This window comes from Schistosoma mansoni, chromosome 3 (genome assembly GCF_000237925.1).
Source record: "Schistosoma mansoni strain Puerto Rico chromosome 3, complete genome".
Taxonomy (NCBI): Eukaryota; Metazoa; Platyhelminthes; class Trematoda; order Strigeidida; family Schistosomatidae; genus Schistosoma; species Schistosoma mansoni.
The window spans coordinates 687,225-706,623 of NC_031497.1; the positions used below are offsets into that span (position 1 = coordinate 687,225).

At 35.0% G+C, this 19,399-nt stretch overlaps 1 protein-coding gene and 1 non-coding gene across 2 annotated transcripts in view; both read right to left on the bottom strand.

Annotated features, from left to right (window-relative positions):
- Smp_194650 (hypothetical protein) overlaps positions 1-19,399 on the bottom strand; it is a gene marked incomplete at both ends in the record, with an annotated part of 67,197 nt that overhangs the window by 28,492 nt on the left and 19,306 nt on the right. Inside the window, 7 exons of the mRNA XM_018798835.1 lie at positions 1,616-1,718; positions 3,348-3,481; positions 4,659-4,747; positions 9,544-9,628; positions 14,001-14,038; positions 17,023-17,122; positions 18,603-18,822. Of these exons, the coding sequence (XP_018650684.1) occupies positions 1,616-1,718; positions 3,348-3,481; positions 4,659-4,747; positions 9,544-9,628; positions 14,001-14,038; positions 17,023-17,122; positions 18,603-18,822 (769 nt within the window). The remainder of the gene's footprint in view (positions 1-1,615; positions 1,719-3,347; positions 3,482-4,658; positions 4,748-9,543; positions 9,629-14,000; positions 14,039-17,022; positions 17,123-18,602; positions 18,823-19,399) is intronic.
- Smp_tRNA_00825_Pseudo_TTG.1.1 lies at positions 7,703-7,769 on the bottom strand. Its single transcript has one exon. It is a non-coding gene (tRNA).

The following is a 19,399-nucleotide window of genomic DNA, read 5'->3' on the forward strand; positions in this document are numbered from 1 at the left end:
TCAGTTCACCCTACATTTTCATCTGAAATGAAATATTGCTTAAATGTATAATAAATGTTCGATGAGCCAAATATCCTGAAACACTAACCATTCTCTTGATGCAAATATAAGCTAAGATGATGAAACACAGATGCTGTATATTGACCTACTATCTACTTTTTTAAAAATCTAACTTACCAACGATTGATCTATAATTCGATGACTCTTTCACCCACTTACGAGTAAACATGTAATCGGTACGAAAATTTTCTTGCCTATTTCAAAACAAAAAGAACTTGTAATGTTTTCAGTGTTCACTATGATGAATCTTGCTAATAACAGGTTTAAAACTGTCTCGCTAGCCGGTTCCGATATACCAAACTACTATGAGTCAACTGGAAAACTTAAGGGAAAATGATAATTGCGAGTAAAATTTTTACTTGAGGTTAGTTCATGTACGGAAAATCGAGGGTATTCATGGAATTACACACGATTTTGAACCTCTGAAAATTTCTGGAATCGTACTAAATCTGACAGTAGCATAGGTAAATATCCAATCAAAACTGTGACACACGATTCTCACTTTTCCAGATATTTCTGCGGAGATTCTATTCATAGCTGGCTGGATAAAACGTTTCTTGGAGTTTCTGGTCCTCTAGAGACTTTGACGCGGGATAGTTTTGAGATTCATCTAACATAATAGGTGTGCTATAAGCAGTACGGTTATCAGTAATTACTCCATCCGTTTTATCAGGTAGGTGGTTTATTGTAGACTATAGTGTACTTTCTAGTACGTAATTTATTTAAAGCATATTGTTTTAATTCGCCAAGTCATATACTCTATGGTAACACGTTCATAGAAAATAATTGTGAATGATTATAGATGCATGAAATGAAATCTTCGATGGAAATTACACCTCAATAGGTAATAGTCACCTAGCAAATGGACGGCAAAATAGTTGGAATTACTGAAAAGGACACATGTATTGGACATTGAGGAAGTTGTGAATAATAATTCACACAAGGTTATTTCAACTAGTTATTTTAAAGAAATAAGTCATTTAAAGAAACCATATAGGTCATATAAAAGTAATGTATACTTGGCATCCTAGAGCCTTGACTTAATCATTGATACTAACCGATTTAACTTAGTGAATTAAACGTGGAAATTATCGTCGCGCAATTATTGGTAACGTAATTTCGCAATTTATATGCATATGCAGGAAAAAATAAGCTAAAAAAGGAGGTGATAAAAATGAGCAGATTATTTTGCACCAATGTTGGTTTATGAATTTGTGTGTCAATATCTTATTGTTGCATTTCCACAGTTAAAATTACGAGTCGATCTAAGCTAGACCACCAGTGAAAACCTAGAAGGACTGGATGACCGTTTCGTTCCAGTATTGGACTTCACAGTAATCCACAACTACGATCAGTCACGAGGGACCGCTAAGCGGAAAATAAACTAATCGGAACTCTGGGCTGCCCGTACTGGCGTATGCGTCATTAGTTTGGTCTTATAAGTCGGACCATCTAAATTGGCAATCGTATTTCGCCATATCATATAAGCTAAGGACATAACAACAACTACATCATTCTTGACCATAATTAATTCTTTTTTTAAAAAAAAACATACTTGTTTAACAAGGTTAAAGTATGATGTAAATCGTTCAACGCTTGACCAGTACATCCTTGATACATGCCAGATTGACATTTGAATATATGAATTTCAACCAATTCTATTTAGCATTGAAAAAATACGAAACAATATTTCTTTTAGATCTATTCAAAGTATCCAACTACATAATTAAGATATGTGATAAGACAATGATTTAACTGAAAAAATGAATCTATCATTACAAAAAATAAATGTCAAGTAATTTCCAAATGTCAATTCACGGGATATCTGCGACGATTAACGCGTATGAAACGTATAAAGAGGGAAAGATTTCTCTTTGTATTAAATAACGTAGGTATTTGTTACAACATACTATAGTGTAAATAACAGTTTGACCTCATGAAAACTAGGTATATCATTTAGCTTAGAAATACGTGGTGATTTGGCGTTTATGCCAAAAAAAGATAACATACAACTGCTATATTACAAATAGAATAAATTTAAGCACATCCTTTTTGATTAATGACTGATTGTATTGGTAATTCTCAAAATATTCCTGAGAAAAATTAATAGCGGTCCAGAAAACGCTTGGAAACATTTTATTCGATCAGGTTTGACCACAAGTCTATTCAATACATCTAGAAGGATAATAGATCATGTGTCCTATTTTGATTGGATAATTGCCTTACTATTACTATATTTAGTATGTATCTGGAACCTTATAGACGATTAAGGTTAGATTGGATAACATAAATACACAAAACTTCCTGCATATACCATGACCTTTGGATAAAGCTATTTGTAGCACTTCGCGCCTTTTACCTTGTATTTAATTTGCTATGTAGATTTAGTCTGAGGTTATTAGAAGCGGCTAGGAAATTGGACTAAGTGTTCAATCAGCAGACTTATCAAATTGCAAGACAATAAACTTGTGCTACTGATCGTCAGTAATACATAGAGTTCAATACTCGAGAATAACTTCGATAAGAATAAATGTATTGCCCAAAAATCACTTTGATTCCCTGACTTTCAAACAGAGCAATTACCATAACTTAAAAGCTTATGCACACAATTCCCAAGATTATTAATTTTATTTGTCCCCTGATACGGTCGACTGTGAGGAGTCAGCTCTCCATACCGATATGCCCTCACAACGCCACACGTAAACAGACAAATCCACGGAAGTCCTATTCACTGCCTTCTCGCGGCAGCAGGTGTTCTTTACGAAATTCGGAGGACGAAGAGCGAATGTTTGATGCTTTAACTGGGTTGGTGGATATGAAGGACCCACTTAAAGGAGTGAGAAAAACTTCATTCCAAATCAATCGTGAACATGGGCTCCAGGATCCTGAGGGAACAAATGGCGTATCAACCTATTATTAGTCACTGGCTACCATGGGACTGTATCTCCAAAAGTTGCTCCATTGCCTTTTGGATTAGATCTCTGGGTCAGATGCTCGGGGAGTAGCTCCCTAAGAAAGCCACCTGCTCCGATTAGGGCACAGCCCTCACACAAACCAACAATAACTACTACTGACCTCATTGTTACTGTGTGGCGCATATATATTTGGTCCCCCCTTGTACCAATGTTTATATGTTCAAGTAAATAAAAATAGGTAAATTTAATTTTAATGAAATTGTGCAACATACAAGATATTGGAAGTAATACACCTTTACAATAAAATAGAGAAAGAAAAACATGATAGATTATACAAATTAAACACGGAGATAATTAAACAGACAAACTAACCTTTCATAATCAAGACATAGAATTTTCTGTATAATCGATCAATCATGTAATTGTCTTCAATCATTTTTAGAGCATTATTAAAACAACAAAGTGACGAGTAAATATCATTCATATGACGATAAGCTCTTCCACATCTAAATTTTAAAAGAATTGAATACATGATTATATAATAATAAGAAGAAGAACAATTTACTACTGATAAGAAAGAGTAACTTTAGACTATACAGTTAAGATCATGAGTCAATTGAAGCTAGACCACCGTGGAAAACCTGGACGACCGTTTTGTCCTATTGTGGGACTCCTCAGCAGTGCGCATCCACGATCTCGCCTCGCGGGATTCGAACTATATAAAATTACTAAAATCTCCACAAAACCCCCTTGTGATAACTTCAGATTATTTAGGCAAGTAGACAGTTAAATCTGAGGTTAGGCGATTGAAATAGTTGGTAGAAATTGCTGAACCCAGATTTTGTACAAATTGGCACTCGTGAAATTGTATTATTCAAAGAGTAAATGTGCCCTGATACAGTCTTGGAATTCGCCACAAGACTATCCAGCACCTAAATGATTAGATAGATATGATACTGACAAATACTTGGTAAATGAGGTTATGCAACTAACTCTACATGTGTTAACGTTGATATGAATAAAATAAAGATTGAAATGTTAGCAGGTAAGTTGAACCAATAACCCTAGTTTATGTGTTAAAAAGAAATTCATGAAAATCTTGTCCCTTCTTTGGCTAGATATGAATTAACAATTTTTATTTAAAGATCCTCACTTTACTAAAACAAAGATACGTGGCTCAGTAAAAGCGTATTACGAAGACGGTTTTATTTTATCTAATCTGATTCAGATGAACCAAATACGGGTAACACATTATGACCAGTAATTTTTAACGATAATCTACCAAGTTAGACGTCATTTGTCAAACGTGATTAGGCCTCAAATGTTTCAAACGGTAGAAGTAATTGCATTATGATTTTTTGTTGTTGAAAAAAAACCGAACGTTTTATTCAAAAAAGGAACCAATCCAGATCCATTTTATACCTTGACCGATCTAACTACATAATAGTTATTTAAGCGATAAATCGACCAGATGATAAACCTCATCTATTTTCCTCTACGTTTTGTTCTCATACATCTGAACACTTACCTAGCGCTTCACTTAATTTCATTCTGTTACGTAACCATTGACTGATCAATAATTGATCTGACTACTAAATATGTTACTATTGCATTATCCATATTTATTCCTATTATTATTATTGTTATTATTATTATTATCACAATTTCATTTGATCTACTTACATGATTCTAGTATATACTCTACGCCAGTGAATTAAACATTTACAACGCGCATTAAAATTCATAAAGTCGATTATTAAAAATTCATTAACCTTAAAGTCAATTTAAACGTGAGACTCGTAACAGATTGAGTATCATTGAAAATCAAAGAACATTGAACAGCAAATACGAATTCAAGAGAGACCATGGATACGAATAGCCGATGAGCCCCACAGCATTTCTTGGATAATATCCGAACTGAGGTAAATCTGTGGCAAAGGCCGAATTCAAAGTAAACTAATCTCTATAAATAAATTCTAGTCTAACGTCTTCATGTTTTTACTTGAGTCATCCAATTTACAGTTTTCCTGTTGAAGTACCACGATATAATCGCAGTTACAATAGTTTTAGAGGGTAAATAAATCTTCATTTGCATCGGTCAATCGTGTTCTTACTTATAGTCATGGTCATTGGAGTGATTCCCGATTTCAATCATTTAGCGGTAGGACAGTAGGGATACAACAATAAGGGTATAATAGTATTTGAAAATGCGTGCTTTATAACATTTTTCGACTATCTGTTAGTGACCGCATTTCTTGATAATATGTATCCAACGTAACATAGAATCCACTTAAGATTGCTGATTAATTGACAGATTAGTTCCGAAACATAATATTTTTAAAATCAGATTACCAAATTTGTCTGAAAATATAGTGGTATCGCGAGTAACAACACAAGTAATTAAAACTAAAAAACATGGAATTTTGTGTATGGGGGTGGGGTATCCAGATTTTCAACTAGCTGGGCTAGGCAGATAGCAGGACTGATAAGTACTCAAGACTGCTCATATGGCTTTTGTGTATCATTGCTCTGATCGATAATTCACTCCTCTGTGATTGGCAGTCTTATAACGTTACATATTGAACAGGTCATGCACGCACTCACACCCGATATAACAAGGCCAGAATTGATTAATAGTTCCTATATAAATAGGTTCGTGAAAACAAATCAATATCATGTAGATTTTATGGATTTACATATCTACAATGTTCCGAAAGAAGTTAAAAATGCAAAGGAATTTAGTTTGTACTTAAAGTAAAAATTCAGATACTGACACTGACCTATTCCAATAACATCAAAGTTTTATTGAACATTGAAACATGATGCAAAAAACTTTAAACCAGGATTTTAAAAAATTACGCTTACAGAACTAGTGTAAATGGTCGGTTCGGTTCTAACTGAAATTGTCGATAATAAAAAAGAAAAAAGCACAGAAGTAATTTTATAAATTATTACTATTATTATTCAACTGTTGGTTTACTAGACGAAATTGAATCCATGTAATTGTAATTGTAATCCATGTAATTCAGAGAACAAGATCATTTCGTGTACCGAGTTACGCATATTAACAAAATAGTTTTATGCCAAATTATGCGTCGGTAAATGTTTGTCTAGTGGAAGTAAGATAATGTTTGGCCACTGAGCATGAACAGAGAGCCACTTAGCTTACTGACTACATAACTAATAATTTCCTTCCTACTATGGACACACTGAGTGTAGACTGCTTGTAATAGTATTGAATAAGGTATTGTCTAGTTCATACTCTGATTCTCTACTTTGATCGTAAATTACGTATCTGGTATAACGTGATTCAATCTGTGTATAGCCTATCGATCAAGTATCTAGTTTAGTGGTATGATAATCTCAGTCACTAATCGTATTACCGTATAATATTAGGAAATCATGCCAAGACGGGAAATATTTTCATTCAAGATTTTCTAATGACAATAATGAACGTCAATACAGTTTAAACAGTTTGATGGTTATGATAACTAAGCAGGTAAATGGATGAAAATTTGTTAACATTTTAAACAATCGATACTTATCGTCAGTATAGGGTTGTAGAGATTGTTAAATTTCATTAAAATCACAGACCGATCTCGGTTAGACGACTATTTAAAACCTGGAAACAGCGGACGGCTGTTTCGTTCTAGTATGAAACTGATTACTCAGAAGTGAACAACCACAACCCTAACAGTGCTTTGGAAGTTAAACTTTTGAGCGCGAAACCGAAAGCTCTGAGTTCGATTACCGGTTGCAAGGTTATGGATGCGCACTGAAGTGAATTTCCATACTAGGATGAGAAAAAACGTTTAGTGATTCCGGGTTTTAAATGATTTTCTAACTTTTATCAGTTCGTGATTTCAATGAAAATCAGTACTTAGTTCGAATCTCAGTATGAATACATAAATAGTAGAATGCGGTATAGATTCGTGTACTTAGCATCAGCTTCACACTATGCATTGGGTTCTATTGATACTAACCGGTTGACGAAACCGAATTACATGGAGCGAAGTTAAAACCTGTAACTTGCTGACTAAGAATCGAATCCCTGAACCATAAAGCTTCATTCAACTAACGAGTCCCAAATAGGAAGAAACGCAGATAGAGAATTTCATTACTAACTAACATTTAATAAATACTATTGTACTTAATCGTTTAAACTGAAACAACACAGAGAATTCGGTAGTAAAACTAAATAATTGTAGATCCAATTATATTGTAGAGTGTGCTTAGATCAATGAATCAATGAAAAGCAGGTTAAATAAATTCGACGACAAAAAAACATTTAAAATTGGATACACAATAAAACCTACTAAGTATTTATGTACTTGAACATTCCAATTTCACTATAATATTTTGATTTAGTCAGTAATGTATGTAGTATGTTTTTATAAACATGATAACTATGGAATAATTTACGTAAAATTGTGTAATTCAAAGAATAAGTTGAATATCGAATTATATATGTATATACAGTAAACGAATGGACTTAGATATTGAATTCACTTAGTATTGTTTGTTTGAATCTTCCCATTGATGTTTAGAACTGTGACTGGTCAGCCTCTTATCGACATATGTGCATACTGTGCGTATTGCCTCGATATAGCCTTAATTAACAAGCATGGTAAGCAAAGATGGATAGTGTCTAGCAGTGGAATCCAGGACGTGCGTTTCGTCCTATTTGGGACTCCTCAGCTGGATGTACCTGCATCTCGGAGTTGATGTTCACTCTGGGACTCGAACCCAGCACCTTTCGCTTCAAATGCCATCCCGTTATCCACTCGGCCACTGAGTCCTGATAGCCACTTGCTTGCGCAATGGGGTGAAATTTAAATTCACTTAGTATTGTCTGTTTGAATCTTCCCATTGATGATATTGTTATAAAATGATTATTTGATCCGTTATCTGGGCACTATGTAATTGGTTATTAACTATTTGGTTTAATATCATTATGAAGATATGTGGAGATTGTAGTATTTTTACAGTTGAATTCACGAGCTAATCTAAGCTAGACCATCATTGAAAACTTGAAAGCACTGGACGGTTATTTCATCCTAGCATGGGACTCCTGAGCAGTGCGCATTCATGATTTGGTTTAAACTTTTGTTCAGCATTCGTCAATACTTTTTTGAAGTAACTTGAACTCTTTTATTGTGAGAAAAAAAAGTGAGTAATCTGACAGAAACAGTCATAATCAAAGGTTGTTAATTTTTTATTCTTAATCAGTAAGTCAGTCATAAACAAAGATAGAATCTGGTACATACGTCCGTTGATTTAAATTCCAACAATATATCAGTGAATCAAGATGAAATTATTAAGATAAATGTCAGGGTAATAGAAGTAGTACTGTTTTCAGTAATAGGTAGAAAACGTTACATATGAAAAATATGATGAATGGATAGAGGAAAAATGAATTCATGGAACAAAAAGGTGTAATATAAATTTAAAACTCAAGATTTCAGGGAAAACAGAGAGTAATTGAATATGGGCTATTGTAACCGATTTGGGCATATGTCACCTAATGTTTTTAATTACATGTCACTTTAATTTTACCTGGAATTTAGATGCTTTCAGAACATATTGCCCCGAGAATCGGAGGAGGAAATCAAAAGAATGAATAGCACTTGGAAACAACTGGAAAATAGAGCCCAGGACAGAGTTGGTTGAAGAATCCTAGTCAGAGGCCTATGCTTTTCTGCAAGGAGCAACAGACGTAAGTATCCAAGTTAAAAAAAGTTTTCAGAGAATGTAATATATTTCTCATTTTGGATATCAACTGAAACATACATCGAATCTTTGAATTCAAATCCTATACTCTTTGAACATTCCTTTTACTCAATAGAGAACGAAGATGTGCTCTAGATATTAAGGAACAAATTAACAAAAACAAGAGCAGTATTCCTACAATGTAAAAATGTCTGGAACTCAAAATTACTGCCATTCAACACCAAATTCGAAATTTTCAATACCAACGTTTAAACAGTTCCATTGTACGTAGCTGAAACTTGGAGAACTACCACAAACATCATCATCATCGAAAATTGCAGGTATTTATAAACAGCTGTCAACGAAGATACTCTAGATCCATTGGCCGAATATTACCAGCAACAACCCACTATGATAGAGAACGAGACAGTTTCAAGTTATGCAGGAAATTGGGGGAAAAATCCTGGAAGTGAATAGGATATAACTTCACTAGAATCATTAGACTGAATTACAAGACAAGTCGCAACTTCGAAATCTTTAAAGCAGAAGGAAGGAAAGGAGATCAAAGAACGCATGGCATATAGGCATAAAGACTATGAACGTCATTTGATAAAAAAAGAAAAGGGGAGCTCGCAAAAAAGTTGGTTTGAAATCCCTCGTTGGTGGCCTATGTCCAATGACGGGTAGTGACAAGCTTGAGTCAAGTTTTACTCGATTAGTCTTTTTATAGTATTGTTTATATATGTTTTATTAATTCCCCTTGTCGTTATTAAGCGAGAAAAACGATAGGTTGCTTTTTAATTTAAGAATATCAAGCAGAAAGTTCATTCGCACAACTAAAGGAAGAAAAAAAACATACGTCTAAAGCACGATTGAAAGCTTTCACCGCTGTTTCATAACTTCTACGAAATAAGTAAGCTTCACCGAGAATTTCCCAATATAATCTAAAAAAGAAAGTTTATATAGATATACATTAAACTGTCATTTATAAATTCCATGGAATTCCACATGTGAAATCATTACAAGTAAAATGAATATAATCACTATAACTGTTAAAAGTTCTTCATCCAAACTGTAAACTAGTGAAGTGTTAGACATATTAGCGACAAATTCTTATTACGTAATAAGACAAAGAAAAGGATTTCATACTCTCTCCCTATCAAAAAAATATATATAGGCAATTTAGTAGAATAAACGAATTTTTATGAGGACAACAAATTACACACAGCTTAGAACAAATGGCACATAAAGTGGTGGTCTAGCTTCAATTGACTCATGATCTTAACTATAAAATTACTAAATCTCCACAAAAAACCCCTTGTGAAAAGATTTTGCGTTCGATCTTCGGTGGGATAGTTGATGTGCACTACTGAGAAGTTCCCATACTAGGACAATATAGTTATCCACTGATTCCAGGTTTTTAATGGTTGGTTAACTAACGTCAGTCCGTGATGTAAACTATAAACTCTTGCTGGAAAGTTGAAAGAGTACTTTGATAGAATATTTTTTCCGAAAAATCCCAAACCAAGACTTTATATCTGTCTCTACATGGTACAAACACATATACACATGAATATCAAGTTCCAATCGACCTAGAAACTGAAAAATAATAGACTTAAAGGTTGTTATTAGGTCTAGCAATTTGACTTATATTTGATCTACTATTTTCCTTGACTAATAAAGCCCCAAATTCCCTGGTACGGCCGAGTGGAGAGAGTCCGCTCTCTTTCTCTCTCTCTCGAAATGCTCTCACATGGTCACGCGTATATAGCCTCTGCCAGAAAAGTCCAACTCACTGCCTTCTCACAGTGGCGGGGGTGTTGTTTACGAAAGTGAGAGGACGAAAAGCGAATGTCCGGCGCTTTAACTGGGTTGGTGGACACGGAGAGTCCACCTAGGTGAGTTGGAAAACCCTGATTCCAAACCAATCATGCACATGGGCTGGCTCTAGTATCCTGAGGGAACAAATGGTGTATGAACCAACCGCTGGACACCGGCTACCATTGGACTGCATCTCCTCACGATGCTCCACTGTCTTGTGGATCAGACATTTAGGTCAAAGGCTCTGGGTGTGGCCCCCCGAGAACACCACCTGCTTCAGTTTGGGCATCTGGGCAGTATCACAGCCCTCACACAAATCGAATGAGATTTGTGCGGCGCATATGTATCTGGTGCTTCCTTGTACCAATATTTATGTTTAAATAAATAATAAATAAATTGATAGATATCAGTAAGTTGAATGTATATATATGGAGTTTATTATTATTATTATTACTACCACTATTATTGTTATTAATATTATTAACAAAATATATACAATACTTACGCGTCATTTTTAGCTAAAACAACACGTTGTAATGCTGGCAAACAGTCATTTATTCGACCCAGACGTAAATTAATTAAGCCATAATTAAGCCACATATCTTTTGTGAAATCACTAAACAAGTGAAACAATAACAATAACAGATGATATATAAAATGGAATACAGGACGTACATCTCATCCTATTTGACACTTGTCAGCTGGATTAAATTTTAACGACGGAATAATTTGAACCATCCGAAAAACATTAAATTCACAAATGATACACTAAGAAATAGAATTCTTACGAAAGTGATGCCAAGCATATAAGGCAAGTCTATACAAAATGTAACAATAACACAGGCTTATATTGGATAAAGAAATATTACCCATCTCATAATTCGTCAATTAGTCAGTAATAATCAATGCATAGCCTGGGCACAAATGTGCGATAAGTCTAAGTTGTTATACCAGAACATTAACACAAGGAGATGAAATCAACAGAATAAATGCCAAAGGAATCAAAATAATATAGTACTAATGTGAATGCGAAAGACTGAATATCGAGAATATGGTTTTAAAAGACAAAGGGAAGATATGTATGAAAGAACACTGTGACTGAAGACTTGTGAAATAAAGGGTATGTATGTACCTGAGCTGCTATGACTGATTTTGATCCAAGTCACGTACCGCTTTCAACCATTCAGATTGCAGTTGTCACTCAAACCCCAACCAGATAGTCGGTTCAGACCGACAGCCTATGAATTCTTGGATTAATTCTATGTCATGTTTTAACCGCCCTCAGCTTTCTTTCAACCTATATTTCTTCAGTATCTTCTATGCCTAACTTCAGCATAGCTAAATCCATTGGTTTACCGTTTGCAAGTAATATTTCTAAGAAATCGGTGATCAAAAGCCTTCAGCGTACGGATAATTTGATGTCCGTTTATGTTGCGTTTAAACATATTAAGAGTGAGATAAACAGTACAGCTAGCGATGAATGACGGTCAAGTTACATTGTGAACTAAATAAAATTCGATGATTGGAAATTTACTAAGTAATTTAGAACGTATGATGCTTCCCAAGAAACATGAAATTCTTGTATTTGAACACTAGTGTGATCATGAGTGAGCTCTGTACTATAAATTAGAACCAAGATTATATTTTATTCAAATCGACTTCAGATAGTTTTTCTACAATACATGAAAACTAGAAAACAACTACTTCTTTCTGATTCAATGAAAATTCCTTTAATTCACAATGTAGCTTTATCATGAAATTTCTTTCTCAAATATACATATACTACTATCAAAGTGATTGAAACTCAACACTTTTATTGTTATAAACATTAAAAATATTGAAAGACACTACCAGTACTGTAGTGAACGAAGGATTGGAGGAAATACTCAATTTATTGTTCAATGCAAAGTCACATAGTGGTTTATTGAAATGTCAAATTCATACATTAAGTACATCATTTGCACATCGTCATGGAATTGTTTCTTAAAAACTTTATTGTTCCTTCATTCCTGTTATCTTGATTGTTTTCTGTTATGTCTAGTCGTCGCTCATTGTTATGTCGGAATCGCTTATCACTTATACTTATAAAACGAGGAAGCACTGAATTCGCAAGACGCAAAATAAGAACACAAAGACTGGTACAAGTGAAGGTTTATTAACCACAAAACACGATGACGACCCTAGGCGAAAATACAATCATTTATTGAATAGAGAATCCACTAGAACTTACTAGATGATGAGGATCAACGACACTTGATATGAGGTCATCAGGGTTTGATTCTTCTGAAACATTTTCCTCATATTTATTGAGAACCTCATTAGTAAATGATGGATCACTAGGAAAACCAGTATCTATCAAAATTGCATTAGATTTTTTATCATTATTTGGTTCATCCGACATATTTTCCTCATTTTTGTAAGGAATTCCATCAAAGACGTGTGAGTCATTAGGATAACTCATATCTGGTAAAACGACTCGAGAATCCCGGTAAGTAGATTCATCTGAAACTTTTGTTGCAGAATGATGAGCTCGATTTGGTGCAACTGTGTTCATTATGTTGCTTGATTTATTTTTTGTTTCTTCATGCACAGGTACTGCAATAATTTAATGGCAATTTTCCAAGACACTCTTTTTGTGAGCTGGGCAAGTCACTGTTTATACATTGTTTCGAGGATAATGGGATTCGAACCCACTACATGGCGTGTTTTTAAAATGGACGTTACTGGACCACTGGGCGGATCATGTGTGACTGCTACTGTTTCGTTTAAATTACAGATTTTCAGAGATTCATGGAGGCCTTCACTGACACTTTCATTCATCCTGCAATCATTTTCCAGCTATGCACGCAATTTAAAAATTAATTCATTAACTTCCGTCACATATCCAAAGCATGGATGATTTAGCAGCCGTGTGCGTAAATTGTCCATAAATTCCAACTGATTCTTTTTAAAATCCTGCTGTTGCCGCTGAAACAGCAACTGCGATCGATCAGAAAGGAGAGTCATCTTCTGTTTCTGTATGAATCAGCACGGCAATAGAAAATACTGTATGACTAATTAACAACCAATGTCATTCAATGATATCGACGAAGAATCTGTACGGTGATTGTTCGAAATGACACTGCTTTTTGTCTAATTACCAGTTGATCTTGGTTCCTTTTTTCAACCCGTCGTCAATTGTTATATCTCCCTTTTTTCCCGAAATTTCCATCACCAATTGTCATAACTGGTGGTTGACTGTTTTGACTGCGTCACATCACTTTCAACTTTCTTTTCTCTTCTCTTTATCTCAGTCTTCTCAATCTTCTGCTCGCAGTAATTTCACTCCCGACTGGTGCTACATACTACTTATAACTGTCAACATAAGTAGCACACACCACACTACTAATGGTAATAATACTACTATAAAGTGTTTATATCAATAATATCAACGAGTAACTAAAGCAACAATAAAAATTTGGATTGCATTATCCAATTACAATAATTTTTACTTACTTATGATCAATAGATGAATACACATCTAAAGCGTTTTCCTATATGAACAGAGGAAAAATGAAAAGAACTCGTTGACGATAATACGAAGAAAAAAACAAGCATGACCATTTTCATCAAAAAGAAAAATCAAGGAATCAGAATAGGTAAATGTATTTACATATTATGAAAACAGAAATAGTAGTATATAGACGAGTTTAAAATATCTACGACAAGTTCCAAATAATTTCTAGCCAGTCAATAAGAGAACAGGTATTATAGATTGATAGTTTATGAAAAAGAAAACAGTGTAAACAGGTATTACATAATCAGTAAGTTTATTAATGTCTTCTACAGAATACTATGTCTGTAAATCGAAATCGAAACAAAGAAATATAGACGCATCTTAATGGTTATGGTTTATTCATGTTCTTGAATATTTGAAAGAATACAAACAGATTTTTAGGAGTCTACCCTACATTGTTCCCAGTTAGAGTTTGGGATTTTCATCACCAATTAACATCATCTATAATTCAAAGGTGCACACTGTAGATAAATGATTGAATGAATTTCAAGTATAAATCCAAGAGGCGCTATCTGATTAGTTCATTCACAAAATATAAGGTGCCATTAGGCTTTGGTTTATTTTACAATCAAAGATTTTATGGTTAGGAATTAAGAATAGGGTCGATTTGTCTGGTATATACAATTTTAAAAGGTAAAATCAGGCATTTGATACATTTAATACCATCATTTTTACTCTATGGTGGCAAAAAATTTTCGCTTTTAGACCGTTTTAAATGTTTTAATTAATATTTGAAAGTATTTTTCCTGACAGACACTCCTAAAGAACCTCTCGATCTACAGAGTCAAATGCTGCTTTTACGTCAAGAAAAACTATCATTGTCGGATGCCGATGACATATTCCTGTTTGGTGAAGACGGGGACAAGATGCAGTCTTCTGGTAGCACTGAGCAACAATGCAAGGATGTTTGGGATGCGTTTCTCCCCTTCTAAATGTAAATTGTTACTCCAGGACTGCTCTGAGTCAACACCTGAACTAAAGTTAGGGAGTGAAGTAGTCGAACGCGTCGACAACTTCACTTATCTTAGAAGTCTGATAAGCCCAAATGGGTTGGTGTCTGACGAAATCTCAGCACGGATTCAAAAAGCTCGTTTGGCTTTTGCCAACTTACGTCACCTATGGTGAAGGCAAGATATTCGTCTCAATTAAGGGATGAGTATACCGCGCAGCAGTTCGCTCGGTTCTACTTTACATCTGTGAAACGTGGCCATTAAGAGTAGAAGATACTCGTAACCACTTTTATGAATTCGTTGTTCATCTTGTTGTGCTAATGAGGTGTGGAAACGTGGACCGATGGATATATGTACCTGGTCCTACATGGTAGCTGACTGACTTATTTTTTCTGATCATCATACATTATACTTGAATTTCGCACAAAAGCACAAAAGTCACTTTTTTTATCCTAACTCGTCCCTTTAGTATAGGTTCACCGTGAATTTCTGGTGTAAAGTTTAAAACAGAACAAAAATTGATTATAACCAATTGAGTTCATTATTAAAGATATGAGGGATTTATGAAGCCTGTTGAGTTTCATAGTTTAACATCATAAATTTATTTATTTCATTTATTTAAACACATAAATATTGGTACAAGGAAGCACCAAATACATATGCGCCTCACAAATCTCATTCAATTTGTGTGAGGGTTGTGATACTGCTCAGGTGCCAAAACTGAAGCAGGTGGTTTTCTTAGGGGGCCACACCCCGAGCCTTTGGCCTGAAGGTCTAGTCCACAAGGCAGTGGAGCATCGTAAGGAGATGCAGTCCCATGGTAGCCGGTGACAGATGATTGGTTCATACGCCATTTGTTTCCTCAGGATACTGGAGCCAGCCCATGTGCACCATTGGTATGGAATCAGGGTTTTCCAACTCACCTAGGTGAACTTTCTGTGTCCACCAACCCGGTTATAGCGCCGGATATTCGCTTTTCGTCCTCTCAATTTCGTAAGTAACACCCCCGCCATGAGAAGGCAGTGAGTAGGAATTCCCTGACAGAGGCTATATATTCGCGTGGCCATGTGAGAGTATTTGGAGAGGGAGAGCGGGCCCTCCCCACTCTCGGCCGTACTAGGGCATTTGGGGGCTAAATAAATTGGTCTTAATTAGTTGCCCATTTGAAAACTTGGAAGCACTGGAAAGCTCTGTTTAGTCCCAATAAGTGACTCTTTGTTAGTGTGTATTCACGATTAAACAGGGTTTCCAGCCCCGATGATTCAATTGTAATCGAAAGCTATGAGGGTTAATTGTTTTGTCTTTCACCGATTCTATACGGAAATGAATTGTGATTGCATTCAATGGAAACAACAACTTTGAAGTTTCTATACAACGTGATTTTAAAAACAGATGGATGGTGGCGAGCAATGGAATCCAAGACGCACGTTTCACCTTGCTGTGACTCATCAGCTTGGTATGCCTCCATCTAATTTACCAAGACACTAAAGGCTTATACTATAACGATAGTCACCTTCCACACATCCATTTACCCCCCCCCGTTAATACCATGCACGAAAGGAAGTATAGAGTGACATCAAACTATATGAAATCATCTCCTATTACCAAAACGTTTAGAACGCAGTTAGACCACTTTCTAAGCGTACCCCTTTTTTAATATACTACTTATCAAAGACAACTTTATGCCTAGACGATTGACGACTATAGCAGTGCCTATTCTAGTAACAACGCTATATTTTAAAATAATCACTACTGGGCGTTAATTTTATATGTGTTCTAATACTACACATCATTAGAAACCTGATCAAAAATCGTTATTCAAAATAATTTATGAAAGCAGAGAGTATGCTTAAGTAGCTAATTCTTTTATCATATGCGTCTTCGTAGCAATACTTACACTCGCTGAAACCATCAAGAAAGAAAAGCTGTGATTAGGGCATAAGGTACTAAGTACATGTACACTGACAACAATAACATTCCATAAAGAAATGACGTTAATTATGCGACTTACCCATTGTTCTTGCTTACACAATGCCACTGAATAATAATACGCGCAAACTGGTGAACCAGGCATCAAACGATAGGCTTCAGCATAGGATGTCAGTGCCTCTCTGAGTAAACGGAATGAAGACAAACGAAGAAAGAGAAACGGAATACAAATATGGGGAAGAAGTAGTATCGCTGGGACCCTTATCAAGAGCCTAAGTAATTCATGCAATAATTATCAAGGAATAAGTCTGCTACCAACCGCTTTCAAACTGTTAGTTTCGATCATATTCTGAAGATTGCATAAAAACCATGTAGGACTATCTCGCGAAGACTCAATGACTCTTGTTAAGGTTCTAAACCACATTGATCACATCCTCACACCACCAAATCTTGTACTACCACCACAGTTATTCCAGGTCACGAATCATAGTGTTTCTTGATATTAGAGCCGTGTCTTCGATTCAGTGAAGAGGACTGTGCAATGAGAATGTCTTTTCAAAAAGGGTGCGCACGAGAAGCTTATTATCATCTTGAAGGCTCTGTACAAAAGCACCTCAAGGAGAGTGAGGGGACACAACTACCTCTCTCAGTTGCCCCATTCAAGAAGTCGGGTTGTCCGATCTCACCATTCTTCTTCAACTTTACCAACGACAGTATCTTGGAAACAGCTCTGAAGAAAGTACACAGTAGTGATGTGGATATGTTGTCTAAAGAAAAACTTTTTGATATTGAGTATGGAGGTGTCTTAATGTGCAAAGAATAAACAGGCTAGTCAAGTTACGTTTAAACAGTTGAGAATTAGTGCTCAAGGGTACAGTATGAACCCTGTACCTTTGAAATTTATAGTTGTCTAGAAAAGATTACTCTGTATGTTAGTAATCCCGAAGTGAGTTCATGTGTAGAGATAGTGATTAAATTGGGGTTACCATATAGAAAAACTGGCTTCAGTGGCTTGAATATATTCTACAGATATCATCCCAGTGATGCCCAACAAATAAATAAAAGTATAGCTGAACAAAATGTTTGTCATCTATAGAAAATGTCTTATTGACAATAGACCTCGGTATGGCTCTGGCACTTTTAGTCTTATGAATTCTCAACCGATCATTCCTGGTACACTAAAACCCCAGACAAGAATGATTCTACCAAATAGGTGTTAATGATATCATTACGATACGCTGACTAGACTACTGAACAAAATGTTGTGTTTTCGGTTATGAAAAGTATCTGTTAAAGGCAAGTAATACTTTAGAAGTTGATTGTACTTGATTACTGGTTAATTTTAACACATAACTGATATGCCATTAAGATATTCCAAGGATAATCCAGAGATTAAATACAAAAGATTACGTAAGAGCGGTGAACAAATACATGAAATTATTGTAACTGAGTGATTAGAATCCAAATGATTCCCAACTACTTCAATCAGCTGACTGGTTGGAAAAGACGAGACCAAGTAAAAGAATACTCTGATATCCAACACACACCACTACCCCTTCCTTTTCCCTTAACCGTTAACAAATAACAATGTGATCTAAATTTTCTTAAAAAAGAAAATAGCAAAAATCACTGAAATACTTTGTATACAGAAAAAAAACTTACTTAAAACTCTCCATTTCACGGTGTATATGACCTAGTTGTAAATAGTTCGCATAATAACACTTATCAAATTGAACACCAAGAGAAAATGCATTCAACTGTTGATCACAACCCATAGTTTCAGGATAATTTGTAATAGATTGTGTAAACATTTTCATTATATATCCAATTAAATACTGATAACGAGTTGAATGAACAGTGAGATTATTTGTTTTAAGTAAATCTAAAAATTCATTCACAATAGGCTGTGGTATTGTTGCTAAGAAGAAAATATGTTAGAAAAAAATATTTTATTTTTTAGGAAAAAAAAACATCACAAGTTATGGTAAGCAAAGATGAATAGTGGCTAGAAGTGGAATCCAGTTTGACGCGTGTTTCGTCCTATTTGGGACTCGTCAGCTGGACGTACCTGCATCTCGGAGTTGATGTTCACTCTGGGACTCGAACACAGTACCTTTCGCTTCAAACGCCATCGCATTATGCACTCGGCCACTGAGTCCTGATAGCCACTTGCTTGTGCAATGGGTCCTAACACATCAATGTGAAGATTCAAACAAACAGTACTAAGTGAATCAAAAGTTATGTTTTGACCGTACAACGACAATAAATAATCATCATTTACAACAAAATCAATTAGTTATAAGCAAAATATTACATTCTATATTACCAAATCCAAATGAAATGATCAAGACCAAACATGTTCTTAATGTATTCTATTCTCTACAGGTTCATATTAACCAATTATTAACTGAGTAAGGTCTGTAACTGATCAGTCTCCTTTGATTATTATTAGTAGTAGT